General features: G+C 44.4%; 2 protein-coding genes and 1 long non-coding RNA gene across 5 annotated transcripts in view; all 3 read left to right on the top strand.

The window, feature by feature from the left end:
- PRPSAP1 (phosphoribosyl pyrophosphate synthetase associated protein 1) overlaps positions 1–6,105 on the top strand; it is a 37,390-nt gene extending 31,285 nt beyond the window's left edge. For all 3 annotated transcript variants that reach the window (XM_021002489.2, XM_021002490.2, XM_078155928.1), the window contains 3 exons: positions 1,422–1,492; positions 2,525–2,671; positions 3,622–6,105. In XM_021002489.2, the coding sequence (XP_020858148.1) occupies positions 1,422–1,492; positions 2,525–2,671; positions 3,622–3,780 (377 nt within the window). In that variant the 3' untranslated portion in view covers positions 3,781–6,105. The remainder of the gene's footprint in view (positions 1–1,421; positions 1,493–2,524; positions 2,672–3,621) is intronic.
- Positions 6,106–7,003: 898 nt separating this feature from the next.
- Positions 7,004–17,562, top strand: part of QRICH2 (glutamine rich 2) — a 30,336-nt gene continuing 19,777 nt past the window's right edge. The window contains exons 1-6 of the mRNA XM_078155744.1: positions 7,004–7,965; positions 13,755–14,523; positions 14,638–15,002; positions 16,154–16,239; positions 16,580–16,677; positions 17,327–17,441. Coding sequence (XP_078011870.1) covers positions 7,404–7,965; positions 13,755–14,523; positions 14,638–15,002; positions 16,154–16,239; positions 16,580–16,677; positions 17,327–17,441 — 1,995 coding nt within the window. The 5' untranslated portion in view covers positions 7,004–7,403. The remainder of the gene's footprint in view (positions 7,966–13,754; positions 14,524–14,637; positions 15,003–16,153; positions 16,240–16,579; positions 16,678–17,326; positions 17,442–17,562) is intronic.
- On the top strand, positions 9,347–13,725 carry LOC110219278 (uncharacterized). The gene is made up of 4 exons (XR_013487198.1): positions 9,347–9,413; positions 12,301–12,390; positions 12,781–12,882; positions 13,261–13,725. It is a non-coding gene; the product is annotated as an uncharacterized LOC110219278 (long non-coding RNA).

Below are 17,562 nucleotides of genomic sequence, written 5' to 3'. Positions count from 1 at the left end.
TTCAGTGGTTTCTGTGGAAAATAGTCAAAATATTTCACTTAACTTTGAAATCAAAGGATTTTTCTGTCTTAATCTTTGTTTTATGCACGGTCAGAATTCTAAATTTCTACTCTTAGTTTCTATTCTACATATTGTTAGCCTACGTGGAACGGATTCTTTCTTGGGGAGAACTTCAAATTCTGTTACTTGACCCTTAGGAGAATTTTTTTTTTAAGTATTCTAGTGTAGTTCTTGTGGAGTGTGGCTGTGTGATTTGGAGTATGGTCATTGCCTCACAGATGCAATTAGGGATAACTACACCAATCCTTCTGGCTTGACTCATTAATTTTCTGGCTTTGGGTTCTATGGCAGTTTGTATATATGGGAACATTCTCAGTAAATTCCCAAATTTTCAGAAATTCTTATTTTCTCTAATGAGCTCAACCTCCACCCAGCAATAAAACCTAGAATAGTGGTGGGGAACCACCACCTTTGACTGAATCGGGCCACACTTGAAGACCTAAAGGGCCACATAGGACCTCAAGGCCGTAGGTTCCCTGACCCTGAAGAGGATGGGGTACAGTTTTTTCTTTCTCAGTCTCAGACCATGAGTTTACAGGTGTATTTAGAATCACTGCTAATGTCTATGTGATTCATTATTGAGGGATACAAGGTGGCATAATAGATAGCTGGTCTTACCTAGGTTCAAGTACTACCTCTGATACATCGCAAGTCACTTTATCTCCCAGCGCTCCCAACAGCTCTCAAATGGGAGTTGCAGAGAACACGCTCATCTGTCCTGTTAGGGGAAATTCCTTACCAGGAGCTCCCTATATTACATGCATGAAATCACGGGGTCTTTAAAAATAATTTGTAAACTACATCAGGTAACTTAGAAATTCACACCAGGGACAGAAGGCCACAGTGAGACCTGGAGCTTTCCTCTCCTCCCAGCTGGTCTGAGGCAGGGCTTTTGAAAGGGGGGAGGGGGTAGAAATTTAAACTCTAGGAAAAAGGATATTGATTATTCTTCACTCACCAACAGTCAGGTGAACCTGGTCTCTGTTCCATCTGCTCCTGTTGTCTTGCCTCTTGCCCTTTGGTCCACATTAGTAATCCGTTCCTGTGTTGACCCAAGCCCCTCTGCCTCCTGTGTGCAGTACCACAAAACTTAGGCAGAACAAGCTGAGCTCTCCTGAAAGGTGTAGACAGGATTCTTTTTCATCCTGAGAAGTGTTCTAGAGCCTCTGATCCTAGGGAGGTCCTTGTAAGTTTTTCTGGCTTTTGGCAACCTGGGGCCACACTGGGTTTGATGATGGAGAAGCTTTGAGAATCTTACTGTCAGCGACAAAACCATTTTATGAAGTAAATAAAATATATGTGTATGTATGTACATTCCTCTTATGATGTATAAATGCTAACCAAATTTTGTTTTTTCCTAGTGATGATGGCCAAAGAAAAACCACCAATCACTGTAGTTGGAGATGTTGGAGGGAGGATTGCCATCATAGTGGTATGGTATCCTTATTCACTGCAAAAAACATAAACACTTGAACTTATGTAGAATGTAATTTCTGCAAGATGACACTGCTCCAGTGAACAGATGCATGCAGGCACATGTATCGTTAGGGTTTATGCTTTTGATCTTTTTCATATCATGTTGAGGTGGGGGGGGGTGAGGCAGTCAGGGTTAAGTGATTTTCCTAGGGTCACACAGCTAGTATCGAGTGTCTGAAGCTGGATTTCAACTCAAGTCCCTGACTCCAGGGCCTGTGCTCTATCCACTGCACCACCTAGCTGCCCCTGATTGATATTTTTGAAATAATGCCTCCATTCTTTCATCTGATACCTCTGATGGCCAGTAGAACAATTTCTGAGAGAATTGTCAGGGCCAGACTATGAACTGTACTCAAGAAATGAGACAAAAATAATAGAATTCTCAATGACGTATTCAAACCCATGGCTTGTCACTGCTCTTAACTGTCTGAATTAACTGGCCAAAGATACTGGCAGCATGGTACTTAATGACAGATGTTAGTTTTATCACCAAGGTAAGCAAGCCAGTGTCCTCCAGAGTTCAGATGCCTCTCAGCCTTTGGATAGTGTGTTTATGTTACTTGTGCATTCACCCACAGCTCTGCTTAGAATGTCTTTGCTGGAGGATTTCTTCTGGTGTCTTTCCACTGAAGTTGCTTTATAAAGAGCTTGAATGAGAGATTCCTAGCTGCAGGTATTTATATATACCAAAATCCCACTGCTGCTTGGGCTGGTCCCACATGCCAGTATTGCCATTGTGACCGTTTCTACATGGTCATCCTTGGCTTAGGGTTGGCTTTAGCTGGAGTAGCCAGAATAATTGTAAACTCAGACAACATACACTGTGAAACACCTGCAGATGAAAATTGAAAAAAAAAGGAGTACATTTTATTCCCTAGAAAAAAGGGAAAGGTTAAATTGTCTTTTAATTCTGTATTTAAGGTGAGCCGTAGGAGTAGGTTAAGACAGTGGGCAACAGCTCTCTGATTCTGTTCTGTTCTCCCCCCAGGATGACATCATTGATGATGTGGAAAGTTTTGTTGCTGCTGCTGAGATACTCAAAGAGCGCGGTGCCTACAAGATTTATGTCATGGCCACTCATGGCATCTTGTCTGCAGATGCTCCTCGCCTAATTGAGGAATCTTCCATTGATGAAGTATGTCTGTTCTGAAAGAGAAGGGGCACCTTCCTTTTCTTCTGAGCTGGCTCAAGTCATTGCTCATTGCTATTCTTTCAGTGATTCACAAACTCAGTACTTAAAAGCACATGGAATTAGAGAATACTAGAGCTAGAAAAAAGTTACAGGTTCAGTTCCTTTATTTTACTGGTAAGGAAACTGGATCCCACAGAAGTGAAGTGATTTGCCTAAGGTCACAAAGTCGGACTAGAATCCAGGTCTTAAGGCCTGGAGTATAGTGTTGCCTGTTTATAATTATGTAGATATATTTATATAGTGTTGTACAGTGCAAAATGTTTCATTCACAGGATCCCTGCAGGTTGATTTGCAAGCATGAAATTGTGGATTTTTTGCATTTTGAAGATGAGGGAAACTGAGGAGTGGGAAGGTGGACATGAAACAGTTTGCCTAAGGTCAAACAATAAGTGATTCCTTCCAGGACACTAAACAGGTGGCTTTTTCTTACTAACAGGGCAGGAAAGTTAGGGCATCAAGATCATCAGAAACACCAGCACAAAACAAAACCTTATCCTCTTGGCTTTATATATTTATGAACACCACCAGGTGTTTACTTATACATTGTTGGGAAGGTAATTTTCCCAATTCAAGTTCTCCAGGGTAGATCAAAAACTTTACCTAGAAGAATGTTTAATTAGGCAGTTCATGTCAGCGTTCCAGTGCTCAGACTCAACAATTTATAGTTATTTAGAAATGGCTTAAATACATGAGAAACAGCAGAATACCCTTTAAGTGATGTCCTCTCCTCCAACTTTTTTTGTTTGTTTGTTTTTACTTGCCATACAGCTTAGTGTTCTCATTTCTGTTGTAGGAACTAAAATTTTCAAAATGAAGTTTTTTTGAAGGGGGCTGTGGGGAGTGATTCCAAAATCTGATAACACTATTTCTTTTCTCTTACTGTGCGGCTGTAGGTGGTGGTGACCAACACTGTTCCTCATGAAGTACAGAAGCTGCAGTGTCCCAAGATAAAGACTGTTGATATCAGCTTGATTCTTTCTGAAGCAATACGGAGAATCCACAATGGGGAATCCATGGCTTACCTATTTAGAAACATTACTGTAGATGACTAGAATCCAGACTTGCTTTGTTCTGGGGCTTTTGAGGAAAAAAGGCAGGGCCATCAGTTATGTATATTGAGGTGTTTTTTTTTTTTGAGGAGGAGAGTGCTGGAGGTTTCTTGGAGTGATGGTAGAGAAGCAAAAGAAAATCAAATTGAGCAGTGTTTTTACCAGAAACTTTCTTTTGCCGTGTGGAGAAGCATTGTGACGGAGATGATTTAATGCTGAATGAGTCAGCAGGCTGAAGGATCTCCTACCAATCCATTTCTTTTTATAAAAGCTATTAAGGCCCTATGCTTAAAATGAATCCATTTCAAAGATTTAACTGAAACTGTTTCATAACCCAACTAATTGGTTTGTTTCTTAGAAAATGGGTTGTTACATTGAAATTGCTTCTACAAACAATACTTCCCTGTATCGATTATGAATCAAGTTATCTCTTAAGAAAGGAGTAAGTATTCTGTCACTTAAGAATGTGAGATTTCATGGGGCTAAATACAGTTAGGAAGTAGTACAGTAATATCAAGATTGGGCTGTCTAGCCTATGAATCTAGAACCTATGATACATGCAGGGTTTTTTCAAAATTGCAAATTAAATAACTTGATCTTTACCTAACCCCATTACATTGCAGAAGCATGTGCCTTGCCCCTTCCCCCCTTACATTTGCCTGTCCCATCTAATGTCCTTTCCTGTCTTACTACATGAATGAGGGGTGTGTATGATGAGTACTAGGGACTGAACTGATAAATTACAGCATTATAAATTACATAGCAACATGAGATTAAAATCTCTTTATTAGCTCACAGTACTGGGTGCTGTGTGAATAGATTCCTGCTTTTGCCTGTACTAATTAATCTTATCCCTTCCAGCCAAGGGCCAATCATCAGTGGGAGGTGAGTGTAGCCTTCCTCCTAAGCAATGAATGTCACTGACCTAGAACTCATTCCATTTCATTCATTGTTTGAGGGTTAAGAAGCACAAATGGACTACTGTGCAGTTGCATTTCTTTCTCCCAGCATGAAGGTTTTCTTCTCTCTTCAGTAAGTTCCTAAGTCTCCAGATAAAACTTTTTGGCCAGTTTAATTTCGTTCTTCCAGAGCTGCCTTGTAGGTCTTTAGAAGTCAACTAGCTGTGTGACACTGAGAACATTATCCCTCTGAACAGATCATGCCTCCACTGTAAGACAGGAAGGTATGGCCTGGGATCAGTTGAGCTTCTAGAATCTAATCTGTTGGCCCCTTCACCACTTACAGATTTTTGCAGTTGATTCTGATACTGTGTAGTAAACATTCTGTATTGAAGTACAAAGTTCCCTTGTGGCCAAAATGTATTATTCTCCACTTTTGTCAAAATTTGTCTGGAAGGCTAGTCTTAGTAATTCTGGAGAAAAATAATCAAACCATGGTTCTCCAAGGGTTAACTCTTGAGCTGAATGAGTGAGTTTTGTGATGCAGAATCTGCTAGGATGTAGAGAGGTGGTTTGTTTTTTTAAGTTAAATGAATAAAATGGCAGTGGAGCATCTGAGCGCTTGATTTTCATTGAGCTTTCAATTCAAGTCTATCAAAAGTTAGCTGAGTTAACATTCCTTTTTTATCATCACTACCTGAATTTTAATGAAGTCGGGTAACTTAAGAACAGCTCATTTGTGCCATTTTGAATAAAAAGAACTAATCTTTGAGTTCACATGTTTAGACTCACCAAAGTAGTGCAAAGTTCCTTTAAATAATTAGTTCCAGCTGCATTTTAAGTAGATTGAATTTTTTTCTTTCTGCAACAGAGTTTAGTGATATATAGTATAAAACTGGATTTGGAGTTTGAAAAAACCCAAAAAAACTCTTGGGTTCTAATCCCATCTACCACTTAATAACTTTTTGACCTTCCATCAAGTCACAATTCTACCTTGAGTCTTAGTGTTCTCATTTGCAAAGGGAAGGGATTGGACTGGATTTTTAAGAGCCTTTTCAGCTATGATCCGGTTGAACATAGGGAATGGTTAAATGCCAAGCTTCATCTTTCTAATTAGCAGCAGAATTGAGACTTCACTAAAGTTATCTTTGATTTTAGAGAAATCTGTTCATGTAGCAGGAGAAAAGCTTGCCACGTAGAGCACTTTCAAGATTATAGATATTTACCACTTTTCTACCTCCATAGTGAAACACCCTCCACACTCCCTCACCTTTTTTTTTTTTTTGAAACAACAGGAATCCTTAACTGTTTTTGTGCCACGGACTCCTCTGGCAGACTGATGACGTTGGGGAGGGGTTGGGGGGAGCCTTACGATGTTTTTAAATTCATAAAAACAGGATTACAAAAATTAAAACGATTATGAAATGCAGTTGTCAGTATTTTTTTAAATAAGTACCTCAGGTTAAAAATGCTAGGTAGGTGCTGTGGTGGGTATAGAGTGCTGGATCTGGAGTTGGGTCTGAGTTGAAATCTGATCCTATATAGGTTAGCTGTTTGACCTGAACAAGCCATTTACTGCCGCCTTCTTCAGTCTCATCTATAAAATGAGAATAATTAAAGCACCTCCCTCAGAATGGAAGGTTATTGTGAGAAGTTCAACGCTCATAAGGAGCATGTTAACGTTAAACAGGTTGCCACCAGTTGTATGAACGCATTCGGCTACTTATGTTTGTAAATGAACCTCCGGTTGTCCAGGGAAGGACCTCTGCAAGCGCACTCCCCTTCCTCCCCCCCGTAGGCTGCTAGAAAACCGTCTGGCAGTGGACAAGTGGGCTGGGGCCTGGGAGTCTGGAGACTTCTAATTCTAATGCTGACCATCAAGAATTGATTTCAGCCCTCCGGATCCGTTCTTTGGAAAAGACTCATTCTTGGAGTGAGATGACAATCACAGGTCGAGCTTTCCTTGTTAGGCTGCTAGGCTAATGGGTTGAGGGCAGCGATAGGAAATATTTTCACTGCATGGGCTGGCTCGGAGAGCGAGCAGCTAGCTTCCCCAGTGAACCTCGCTATCAACCTTTCCGCCCTAAATTGGTGGGGGGCCCCAGGGGTTCGATCTGAATGGCGCATTCCTCCCCTGGAACCCATAGCGAGCCGTGGTACTGCTTTTGTGACTGTTACCGAGCAACCACGAATACTAAAAGAATAAAATCCCCCTTCGAAGGAAACAAATGGCACGCCGGGCATTTCGAACGTCCGAGAAAAGCGCCGAATTGGCGGAGAACCAATGGGAGGGAGAGGGTGGAGCCCGAGCTGGGAGACTCGATCAGAGTAGGTACTGCGCAGAGGTCTAGCCTGCAACCTAGGAAGAAGCTGAGATTCACTGAATCGATGGTGGGAGGTGGGAGGGAGGGAGGTCTGCACGGGGCAGGGCTTCCAAGAGAAGGACGAGGAGTCCTTTGCTACCTGGGCACGCACCAGCCTGGGCTGTATCCTTAAGGTTCCTGATAGCGTTGTCCCCCGACAGGTGGGACATATATCCTTCAGGCATAGTTATTTGGCAGGGCTGGCTAAGGGCACCAAGACAGCTGGTAGCAACTGGCAGGAGCTCGCCAAAGCCGCCCTTCTGGATTGACAAGGGGGACGACGAACTGGCCTATTCTTTCTATTGAGGGAGCCCATCCTGAGCCTGACCGGTTTGAATGTTGAACCGACCTAAGTGGGCTAGTCATGCCTGCCAAAATCACCCTGATGGAGCTGGTGGACCTTTCAATTGGTACCCCGGAGATTGGCGCTGTCAACTTCAACGCCCTCCACACCTTGCTCTTAACTATGCTCAAACATCTAAACCTGCAGGAAGTCAAAATTGACTTGCCTCCCCACATCACTGAGCAGAGCCGGAGCACAGAGTCTCTCCGGGCGTCCATAAGTGGGTACCCGACCAAAGAAAAGAGAAAGGTCAGCATCAGTAAGCAGCCTTCTTCAGCGCGACCTACACCCCAAGTAATAGAGGCTCAGGTGAAGGACCTGGGGGGACAGGTACAGGATTTAGGCAAACAAGTCCAAGCCATTGGGAGTCAGGTGCAAGGAATTGAGAGCCAGGTACAGAACATTGGCTCCCAGGTTGATGTGTTTGGGCAGCAAATAGCTGCTTTGGACAAGCTGCCATCCGGTACCGACCTGTTAGAGAAGACGCCGAGTGGCTCCCGGGTGTCAGACATGTGGCAAATGATGCAGATGAAAAAGAAAGTGGAGGCCAATGAGGACGGCATTTCCAAGGTGAGCCAGCTTTACTGAGGGATGGGGGTCTGACTGTCGTCCCCAGGACTTTAAGAGTTCCCTTTCCCCATGGAATGCTTGTTCAGGTTTGGTCAAGTTAGGTCTCTGCTGTTAACAGACAAGTTCTGAGCGAGCATACGTTCTAGGTTTGTAGAGAGGAAAGAGCCAGTCCTCGGTGGGAGGTGTATCCCTTAGTTCTAAGTCGGGGGTCATAGCTGAGCTTTGTGTTTCCATTTGAAGACCTCGGCGTTCATCAGGCAAACAACTAGAAACTTAAAACCCTAGAAAAAGCAGGAGGTGCAACCACAACCGGAAAATAAAGAAGGATAAGGACCCTGAATGGCCGGCGAGGGGTGGGGGGAGGGGGATAGTGTTAGACGTTCCAAGGTTTAGGAACACTCTGGCTCAAATTTCACACCTCCCCAGTCCTAATCTAGGAGACGTTGGAAAAGTACCTTAGAGATCAATTAGTCAAACCACCTCTTTATACAGATAGGGAAACTGAGGCACAAAAAATCGAAGTCACTTGCCCCAAATCATAGAGCTAAAGTTACTGGTATAGTTGGAACTAGAACCTCACCTCCCAATTCTTCGACTAGTGCTCTTTCCAATGCTGAGTTACAGTCTTGCCAGAGAAATCTCCAATATCATTTCCTTTTTAAAATTATGGTATTCTGAACAAGATACTAACATAAACTTCATTCAAAAAAGCAACAATAGCCACAATAACTAAAATGAACTTTTAGGTAGTTGTTAATTCAATTACCATTCCAATAGTAAAAACAGTCTGATATCTTTCAATCAGGCAAGCGACACACACACACACACACACACACACACACACACACACCACACACACACACACACGGTAAGTGGAACAGTGGAACATCTAGCTGGCAGTGCTGAGATCCCTGAGCACTTTCAGGTCCCAGACAGCAGCCCCTTGTTGAGAGCATTTTTTGTGGCTGACCGAAGGAATCCATACAAGAGGTGATGCTAGGACTTAGGCATCCCTCATTGGCCACACAGCAACTCACTCTTCTAGGTACAGGTAGAAGGCTAACAAGACCCAGACAACAGTTTTCCTCCAGCATAGAGAAACTATTCCATTGGTAAATGTTTAACAAGTGACTCTCCAGGGAAAAAAATGCTCATGACATACCCTTTATTAACATTTCCCCATCACTTTCTTATATTTAGACAATCAATAAAACAATACAACAAACCCTATTTTATAGTATTTGTTGATTTCCCAAGGTGTAAATGCTTACAACACTGAAAATTTAACATTTAATTTCGGTGGGTTCAAGCTGGCTCCAGCACACCCTTAGCCAGGTATGTCATCCTAGCTCCTGTTGCTTCCTCCTGCAGGCTATGGGACTGATCCAAGATGTCATGAATGAAGTCAAAGACTTGAAGGCCGATCAAGAGAAGAGGTATCTTCAGAAGGAGCTTCCCCAGGTGAGAGGGAGCCTTCTTTGCCATCTTCCAGGTCCCAAACAGGCCAAGTGTCTCCAGGATTTCTCCCTCCAGTACACTCCAGCTGAGGCTGACACAGACTTCCAAATCTTAGCAGTGGAAAGCAGAGCTCAGGCTGGTCTACTCCTCAAAAATCAGGGAACCACTTGGGCCCTTACTCTCAGGGGCAAATAGATTTCTAGACCTTCAGAACTCTCCCACTCCTCCTCCTCTACTGCCAAGTTGGCAACCACAGCAGTCTCCTCAGAGACACAACCCAAGATTTGTGCTGGTTTTGAAAACTCCATACTACTAGGGAGTATGGAGAAATTCACGGAGATTAATTTTAACAGAGTTACTTTTAAAATAAAATTCCAGGAATAAGCACATTTTGCAGGGCGGAGGGTAAAATCAAGTAAAAAAAAATCTGAAATAACTTGAAGCAAAGACCTGAGATGGGATTCATTTAAAATGGCACATTCTGCCATACCCCACTACAGACACATCTCCTTTGGGAACACAAGGGGGCAGTAGAGAGCAATAATTAGAGCAATAATTAGGGGGGCTTTCTTCGGCTTGTTCAACAAAAGCTACTGTACTTTAAAAAAAAAAGAATCAGTGTCGAACCACAAAGGAAAAGCAGTTTTTAATCTGGCTTGGATTTGTTTGATTTTTTTTCTGTTTAAAAAGAGAAGTGTATATTGCTGTCACCCACTTTTTAAATGAAGAGGGACTCAAAATAATCATCAGTTGCATGTTTTTGCCTAAGGGACATGGGTGACCAGGATAAGGGGACAAAGAAAATGAAATTAAGGAGAGAGAAGCACAGAAAAAGAAAGAGAGGAGGAGAGGTAGGTAAAGAAATCCAAGGACAGTAGGAGAAAGAGGCATAGGGAGGCTGGGAGATGGCTATGTCTCCGGCACCTTCACAAAAACTGACCACGTATTAGGGCATAAAAACCTCACAAATGCCAAAAGCATATATATTAAACGGACCCTTTCTGGACCATAATGCAATAAAAATTATATTCAATAAAAAGTTTGGAAGCATAGATTAAAACTTAATAGGAAACTAAATAATGTAATCCTAAAGAATGAGTGGGTAAAAGAACAAATCATAGAAACCATCAATAATTTCATTAAAGATGATGACAACAATGAGACAACATGCCAAAATCTGTGGCATGTAGCCAAAGCAGTACTTACGGGAAATTTTATATATCTTTAAATGCTTACATCAATGAGAGAGAAAGAAAGAGAGAGAGACACACAGAGAGAATGAGAGAGAGAGATGAATTGGGTCTGAAACTTAAAAAAACTAAAAAAAAGAGCAAATTAAAAATCCCCAATTAATCACCAAAATTGAAATCCTGGAAATCAAAGGAGAGACTGACAAAACTGAAAGTTTTTTAAAAAATTGAACTAATAAGTAAAATTAAAAGTTTGTTTTATGATGGGGAAAAATAGATAAACCTTTGGTTATTTTAAGAAAAAGAAAGAAGAGATGGCTATGTCTCCTTACATCTTACTGTTCACTGGGATTTCAAACTAAGTTATTAGACAGTTTACCTAAGACTCAGTGAAGTTATAACTTGCCCACGGTCACCCACAGAGTAAAATGTCAGAGACAGACATAGATATGAAAACTCAGGTCCTTCTGAGTTTAAGACATCTACTGATTTTGAATTATAGCAAGGGTATATTGAGAAATTCTCCAACTATTCTCGAGATTAATTTCAACAATCTTTTTACTTCTAATAAATACAATTCCAGACATTAGCACATTTCTGAGGGGGTTGGGGAAAGTTAGCAATGGGAAAAAAAAAGCCTCAAATGGCTGAGGGACTCTATCCACTGTATTGTATTTCTAAACGTCAAAGTACATATCTAAAATAAAATGTTATTTTCTCTGAGGAATTCTGAAGGTTTCGAGAGTGAAGGAAGGACTTCAACAAAAATTTATTAACCATCGATTATGTGCCAGGCACTAGGTATTAGGTACTAGAGATAAAAAAAAAAGACAAAAACAAAAATCTCTTGTCCTCAAGGAAGTTTTAGTCTAATGACAGAAAACAACTGAAACTCAATTTACACAGATCAGTAAACACACAATATATAGAAAGTAGCTGGGTGGTAGTAAAATGGATAGAGTACTGGGCCTGGAGTCAGAAAGACTCATCTTTCCAAGTTCAAATCTGACCTCAGATACTTACTGGCTGTGTGACCCTGGACAAGTCACTTTGCCCTGTTTGCCTCAGTTTCTTCATCTGTAAAATACTCTGGAGAAGGAAACAGCAAACCACTCCAGTATCTTTGCCAAGAAAACCCCAAATGAGATCACAAAGGGTAGAGCAGGAACGAACATCAACAAAATTTGATGGGAGGAGTTAACATTTTTTCTTTGGATTAATAGAGATATGTATCCATTTAAATACTTGAGTTATCAACTAGAAAGAACATTTGGTATCTTAAAGGTCTTAATTGCTCTGCCCAAGTTCCTGGACAGATTAGGGTCCCCTCTTTCCAAGAGGCTTTGAAAGGGTTCATTGGTTGATTGATTTGGGGGCTGAATGAAGCAAAGGCCAGGATGCAGGCAATAAACTGAAAAGATGTTCTGGATTTGTCCTTGCCTCTGAAAGCTCTCCTCTAGACACCTGTCTCTAAAATAAATTTCCCTTTTACTAGGCTATGAGAGAAGGAACTTGGTTGTTATTTTTCAGTTAGCTAGGACCCTTCCCCCCTTGGTCCCCTCTTACTTTTCCTGTATAGGGATCTTAACATACTCCTCTCCTTTTTTTGTCCCTTTCCTAGAGATAGGAGAGTGGAATCTTGATTCAGGGTATGCCTTTTATCAGGTTTTGTTTTGTTTTGTTTTGTTTTGTTTTTTCAGGCATTGAAAGACTACAGATCAGTGATTACAGATATAGAGGAACGGATTACAGATTTAGAGAAGCTAGTCAATCACCAAGAAAATAATCTGGTAACATTCTGTCCAGTACAGGGAAAAGGGACCCTTGGAACTGGGGACAAGATTACCCATAATCCAGCCCTCCCTCTAATGTCTACTCAGGCTCTTCTCTGAAATCTCATCACAACAGGACTAACAGTGTCCTCTGCATGCTGGGTCCTCATCCCGGGACCCCAAGGAATGCTTTCTAAAGTGTCACTCCTTACACCAACTTCCTGCTTCTAATTCAAGATGGAGGGTTAAGATCTATACCTGCTACAAGTCAGTTCTGCAGTGAAACAAAGAAGGGAGCTGTCTGAAGCTTGCTTGACAATGGGGTGGGGGGGAGTAGTTTAAGGCAAGAGCAGTTTGTGGGAAAACAGGATCCCCAAGATTACATGAATGTGACTATTTCCCCACCAGGAAGCTCTAACTCGAAAGATGAGTTTGTATCCAGAAGACAATTCGATAGTTACCTGGGAAGACTTGGAGCAGGCACTAGTTTCTGGTCAAAGAAGCTCTACGGTGATTATTGGGAAAGGATTTAGAGTGGGCTCTCCTCAAAGCCAAGAGAGTAGAACAACATGTGCCTGCGAATTTTTTTTTGGGGGGGTGTCCATTTCTGAAGGGATGCAAGTGTATCTACAGTATTATTCTAAACCCCTGGATAATTTACCTAGTGGCCTGATATGATCGGAGTTTAACTCTTTTGTTTTATTAGATATTATACTCTGCCCTGGAAATTTCTATCATTCCTGCTTCGGAGACCCACTGAGATTTGGTCCCAGAGATTCTCTCTTGACCAATGCCCTAAATTGACCTGATTAGATCTCCCCCAACACACAACCTGGGATCAGTATAGGTGACTTTGACCACATGCTTCTGTCTTCCTCCTCTAACTAGGCAGTGGACAAGACTTCAGAGACCTCTCTAATTACTGCAATACCTGTGCCCCTTGAAAAGGCTTCTCCAGCCGCGAAAAAAATAAGTTCACAGAAGATGCCACCTGGCACAGAGATTCCACCCCCCACTTCGGGAAGCTGCTGGACCAAGGCAGATTGGCACAGAACATTCCCTACTGCCCTCTGGCACTGCACAGCAATCCCCTCTAACCTTAGTTAGCGGCACACTCCCTTCTACATCCCTAGTCACTTCCCCGTTTTCTCCATTTGCTCCAGGCATAGGTCAGCTAGCCCCTGGGGTAGGTCAGCCATCTCTCGCTCCAGGAATAGATCAGCAAGACGCTGTAACCCCAGTAACATATCAGCAAGTAGCAACAGCTGTAGGCCTAGGTCAACCAGTTCCTGGAACCCCACCCACCCATCCTCTAGTACCTGGAACCCCACCCAACTATCAGCCAGGACTCAGTGCCCCAGTACCCTATCCTGGCGCCCCAGTAGCCTTCCCTGGAGCCCCCAGCGCCTACCCTGGAGCCCCCGGCGCCTACCCTGGAGCCCCAGTCGCCTTGCCTGGCGCCCCCGGAGCCAACGCTGAAGCCCCCGGAGCCAACGCTGGAGCCCCAATCGCCTTCCCTGGAGCCCCCGGCGCCTTCCCTGGAGCCCCTGGAGCCAACGTTGGAGCCCCAGGCGCCTTCCCTGGAGCCCCCGGAGCCAACGCTGGAGTCCCCGGCGCCAACGCTGGAGCCCCCGGCGCCTACCCTGGAGCCCCAGTCGCCTTCCCTGCAGCCCCGGGAGCCAACGCCGGAGCCCCAGTCGCCTTCGTTGGAGCCCCCGGCGCCTACCCTGGGGCCCCCGGCGCCTATCCTGGAGCCCCTGGCACCTACCCTAGAGCCCCAGTCATTCATCCAGGACCCAGAGCCCCACCCACCTACCCACAAGTTTCTGGAACCCCACCCACCACTCAGCCAGAGTCTGGAGCCCCACCCACTTATCTGCCAGGTCCTGAAGCACCAATTACAGATCAGCCAGTCCCTATTGATCCAGTAACTGGTCAGCCAACGTTTGTAGCCCCAGGCATAGACCAGCCCACTCCTACTGATCAGCCGATCCATGGAACCCCCCCCTACATCTCTGCCGGGGCTTGGAGCCGCAGGCCAATATCCAGCAAGTCCTGTGCCCCCACCCACGTATCAGCCAGGTCCCTGGCCATATCCTATAGCCCCAGAAACAGTTTCTTCAGCTACCGTAGCCCCAACAGCTGCTCCTGGTGTGAATCAAAGATTATTATTTCAGCTCGGAGGTGTACCCTCGGGGGCTTCTGTAATTTCAGGTGCTGATCAGCCTGGCTTTGTTGCCTCAGGCACCACACCGAGTGAACAACCTGTGCGCCAAGTTGGCGTTCAAACTGTATTGTCTTCCCAATCCCAGTCAGTTTTGTGCCACCCTATCTTCCCTACACGCCACCCCAGCCTCCCTACGCATTGCCACAGCCTGCCTTGGGGCCACAACCACCGTGGTCGAGCACATCGTTTATGTACTCTCTACATCCATACCAGCAACATCGAACACCGAGCCAAAAAAGCAAAGAAGGAGAGGGTTTCAGCTTCCCCTTTGCCTTAGAGACCCTGCGTTTGATGGGGGAGCTTACCAACTACTACCTGATTCTGAAGGAGCAGATGGGGGCACTGGATGAAGATGCTGGCCACTCAGAGCTGGAGAAGTTACAATTCCTGATAGGGAAATTAAGTAAGTATTGTCTGCCCAAACCTCTCTGCCTCTGCTTTGCTGTCTCAGCTTCTAGGCCTCAAACCTCTGCATTCATACACATACTCACATACACCTGACCAAACCGTCTTCCCCTCTCCGTATCTTCCTCCAGGGCTCTCCAATTGTAATCTGCAGTTCTGAGAGGTGGCATGAAAGGCTGGGGAGGCAACCACCAGGGGAAGTAGCAGGCTCTAGGCAGGGGGAGGAACTGGCCTGTCCTCTGGTAACTTCCAGCATATTTTAAAATTTGTTTGTTCTGGTGGTTTCCTGTTTTAACAATACTTGCTAACTAGGTGCTAAGCTCAGTTTCTACCTGGCAAAGAAATGGAAGAGCTTTTAGTGCCTTCTAAATTTCAGCATCCTGGGATATAGCCCCAATCACCTTACCCTAGTTATAGCTCAATAGGGCCTTTATGACTGATTAGGTAGATACACCGGGAAAATCAGCAAGATTTGCATCTGATCTCAGGATTGGGGCCAATGACCCAGGAGGGGACTGAGAAATTTATTTGCAGGTGTCAAGCCCCCAGGTTAAGAAGCTTGATAAGGAAATTGAGAAGAGAAAAAAAGATAGTATGGAGTTGGGGTGAGGGAGAGCAAAAGGGTTAAATTCAGTCTTCCTTCATCCACGGCTTTAGGGTCTTGGGTCCTAAGATTTGAGGTGGGTGGGATGGCCACCTCCCCAAAGCAAACCAGAAAAATTCTCATGAGAGCTATTTAGGAAGAGTTTCTGGAGACTTAGAACAATGTTCTCATCTCACCACCAGGGAAAGTAGAGTTTTTCACATTGGTTAAGGGAGGGGATTGGGAAACAGGCTGGCAAGAAGAATTTATTAAGCTCTGGCCAGTGGTAGAGCTAAGTGCCAGAGATATAAATATAAACAGACAGTCCCTGCCTTCAAGGAATTTAGGTTATAAATGGGGAAGATAAGAAACCAAAGGGAGATTGAAAGGGTTGGGGGAAGGGAGCCTCATTTGGGTGTAGTCAGGAAGTTTGGGGAATCCTAGAGGGGAATGAAGGATGTCTAACCTGGGACCCTCCCCAGAATGGAGGCCCAGAGAGGAACTTACCGATAGGAGAAGAGAGAGATGTTTAGACCTTGACAATTCTGACTTACCTTCTTCCATAGCCAATAAGACCATCCCTGATGACATGCTGGAACAGCTGCGTGGTCTTAAAGCCTTAACCAAAGAAATTCAAGAGGAGAGGGAAAAAGTGAGTGGGTAAAGGGCTATCCAATTTGTCCTGAAATCCATAGAGAACCCACCATTCTAAGGGGATAGTCAAAAGCATTTCAGAACAAAGTCCCTGGGCTAGGTTCACAGGGAGGGAGGAGAGGTAGGCAGCTAGGGGACACAGTGGATAGAGCCATCCTGCTTAGACAAACTCACTAGCTGTATGACCCCAGTCAAATCACTTAACCTCAGTTTCCCCACCTGTAAAACTAACCCTTAACCTCCCAGTTATTATTATCATTATTAAGTGAGAAGCCTGGGCCAGACTTCCCGGAGAGGGGAGACTCAGGCCTGAAACTACCAAACCATTGGGGTTACAGATGAAGTTAATGCAGCGAATCCTGGAAGGAGAAGAGGAAGAGGCTGAAGAGGAGAGAGAAAGGTCTGGCCATCTGAGTCTGCAGCTAAATATTCTCAGGTAAAAGCTGGGCCCTCCGGGAGCTCAAGACCATTTGGTGTTTGGATATATAGGAAACTGGCAAGATTGAGCAGGTAGGGAAGAGAAGACCAGTCTTCTAGGCTCTTGTGCTATGAGCGAAGGAGTTGATAAGAATGAGTGGAGCTATTCCTGGACTGGCCTTCTCTTCCCATCTTGATCTGGGCTGTGGGCTCTGTCTCGTCCTGGGAGGTTGTCATAGCTAACCCATAAGGCCGGGTGGCTTCAGAACAAACCGGCAGACATCCACCAGGATCCCCTAGAAGACAGTGCCCAGGGGATATGAGAGAAAAGCCTCTCAGATCCTAGCCAGGAGGTGTCCATGACTCCACACTCCTTGTCTCTTCCATTCCCAGTCCTAGCAGGCTGGAGATTTCACAAGCTGGCTGAGTGGGCATCTGTGCCAGTCATCACAATGACCAGCTGAGGAGAGAGCTTGATTTTCCCTACAAGTACGCCAGAACTAGAGCTGGAATTTTTTAGAGGGGAGAGAAAATGTACAACTTCCTCAAACCTCAGTTCCTCCTAACTGGTTTCTGCACCCCTTGAGTAAAGCTGAGTGTTGACACCTAGTGCTCAAGTCCCTTGGGGGCTGCCAGTCAGTAACCAGCCTCTTGGTTCTGTGGCCCAGATCGAATGTGAATGACATAGAGAAGGAGCTGGCCCTGCTGAGGGAACGGCAGGAGCAGGGCAAGGCCATCGTGGAACAGTCAGTGACTGAAGCCACACTTTATCTACAGGAACAGGTGAGGGACCAGAGAAGGGGAGAACAGGCCTCCCTCCTGCTAAGTACCAGAGACCAAGTCTCCATTTCTCTGCTATCCTTCCTGGGGAAGTCACATCTGAAGGTTCTCTGGCTTCTAGTTA

This window comes from Phascolarctos cinereus, unplaced genomic scaffold (assembly GCF_003287225.1).
Source record: "Phascolarctos cinereus isolate Bilbo 61053 unplaced genomic scaffold, phaCin_HiC Scaffold_5;HRSCAF=322, whole genome shotgun sequence".
Taxonomy (NCBI): Eukaryota; Metazoa; Chordata; class Mammalia; order Diprotodontia; family Phascolarctidae; genus Phascolarctos; species Phascolarctos cinereus.
Note: the sequence above shows the minus strand (reverse complement) of the source record. Positions and strands in the feature narration are given on the sequence as shown.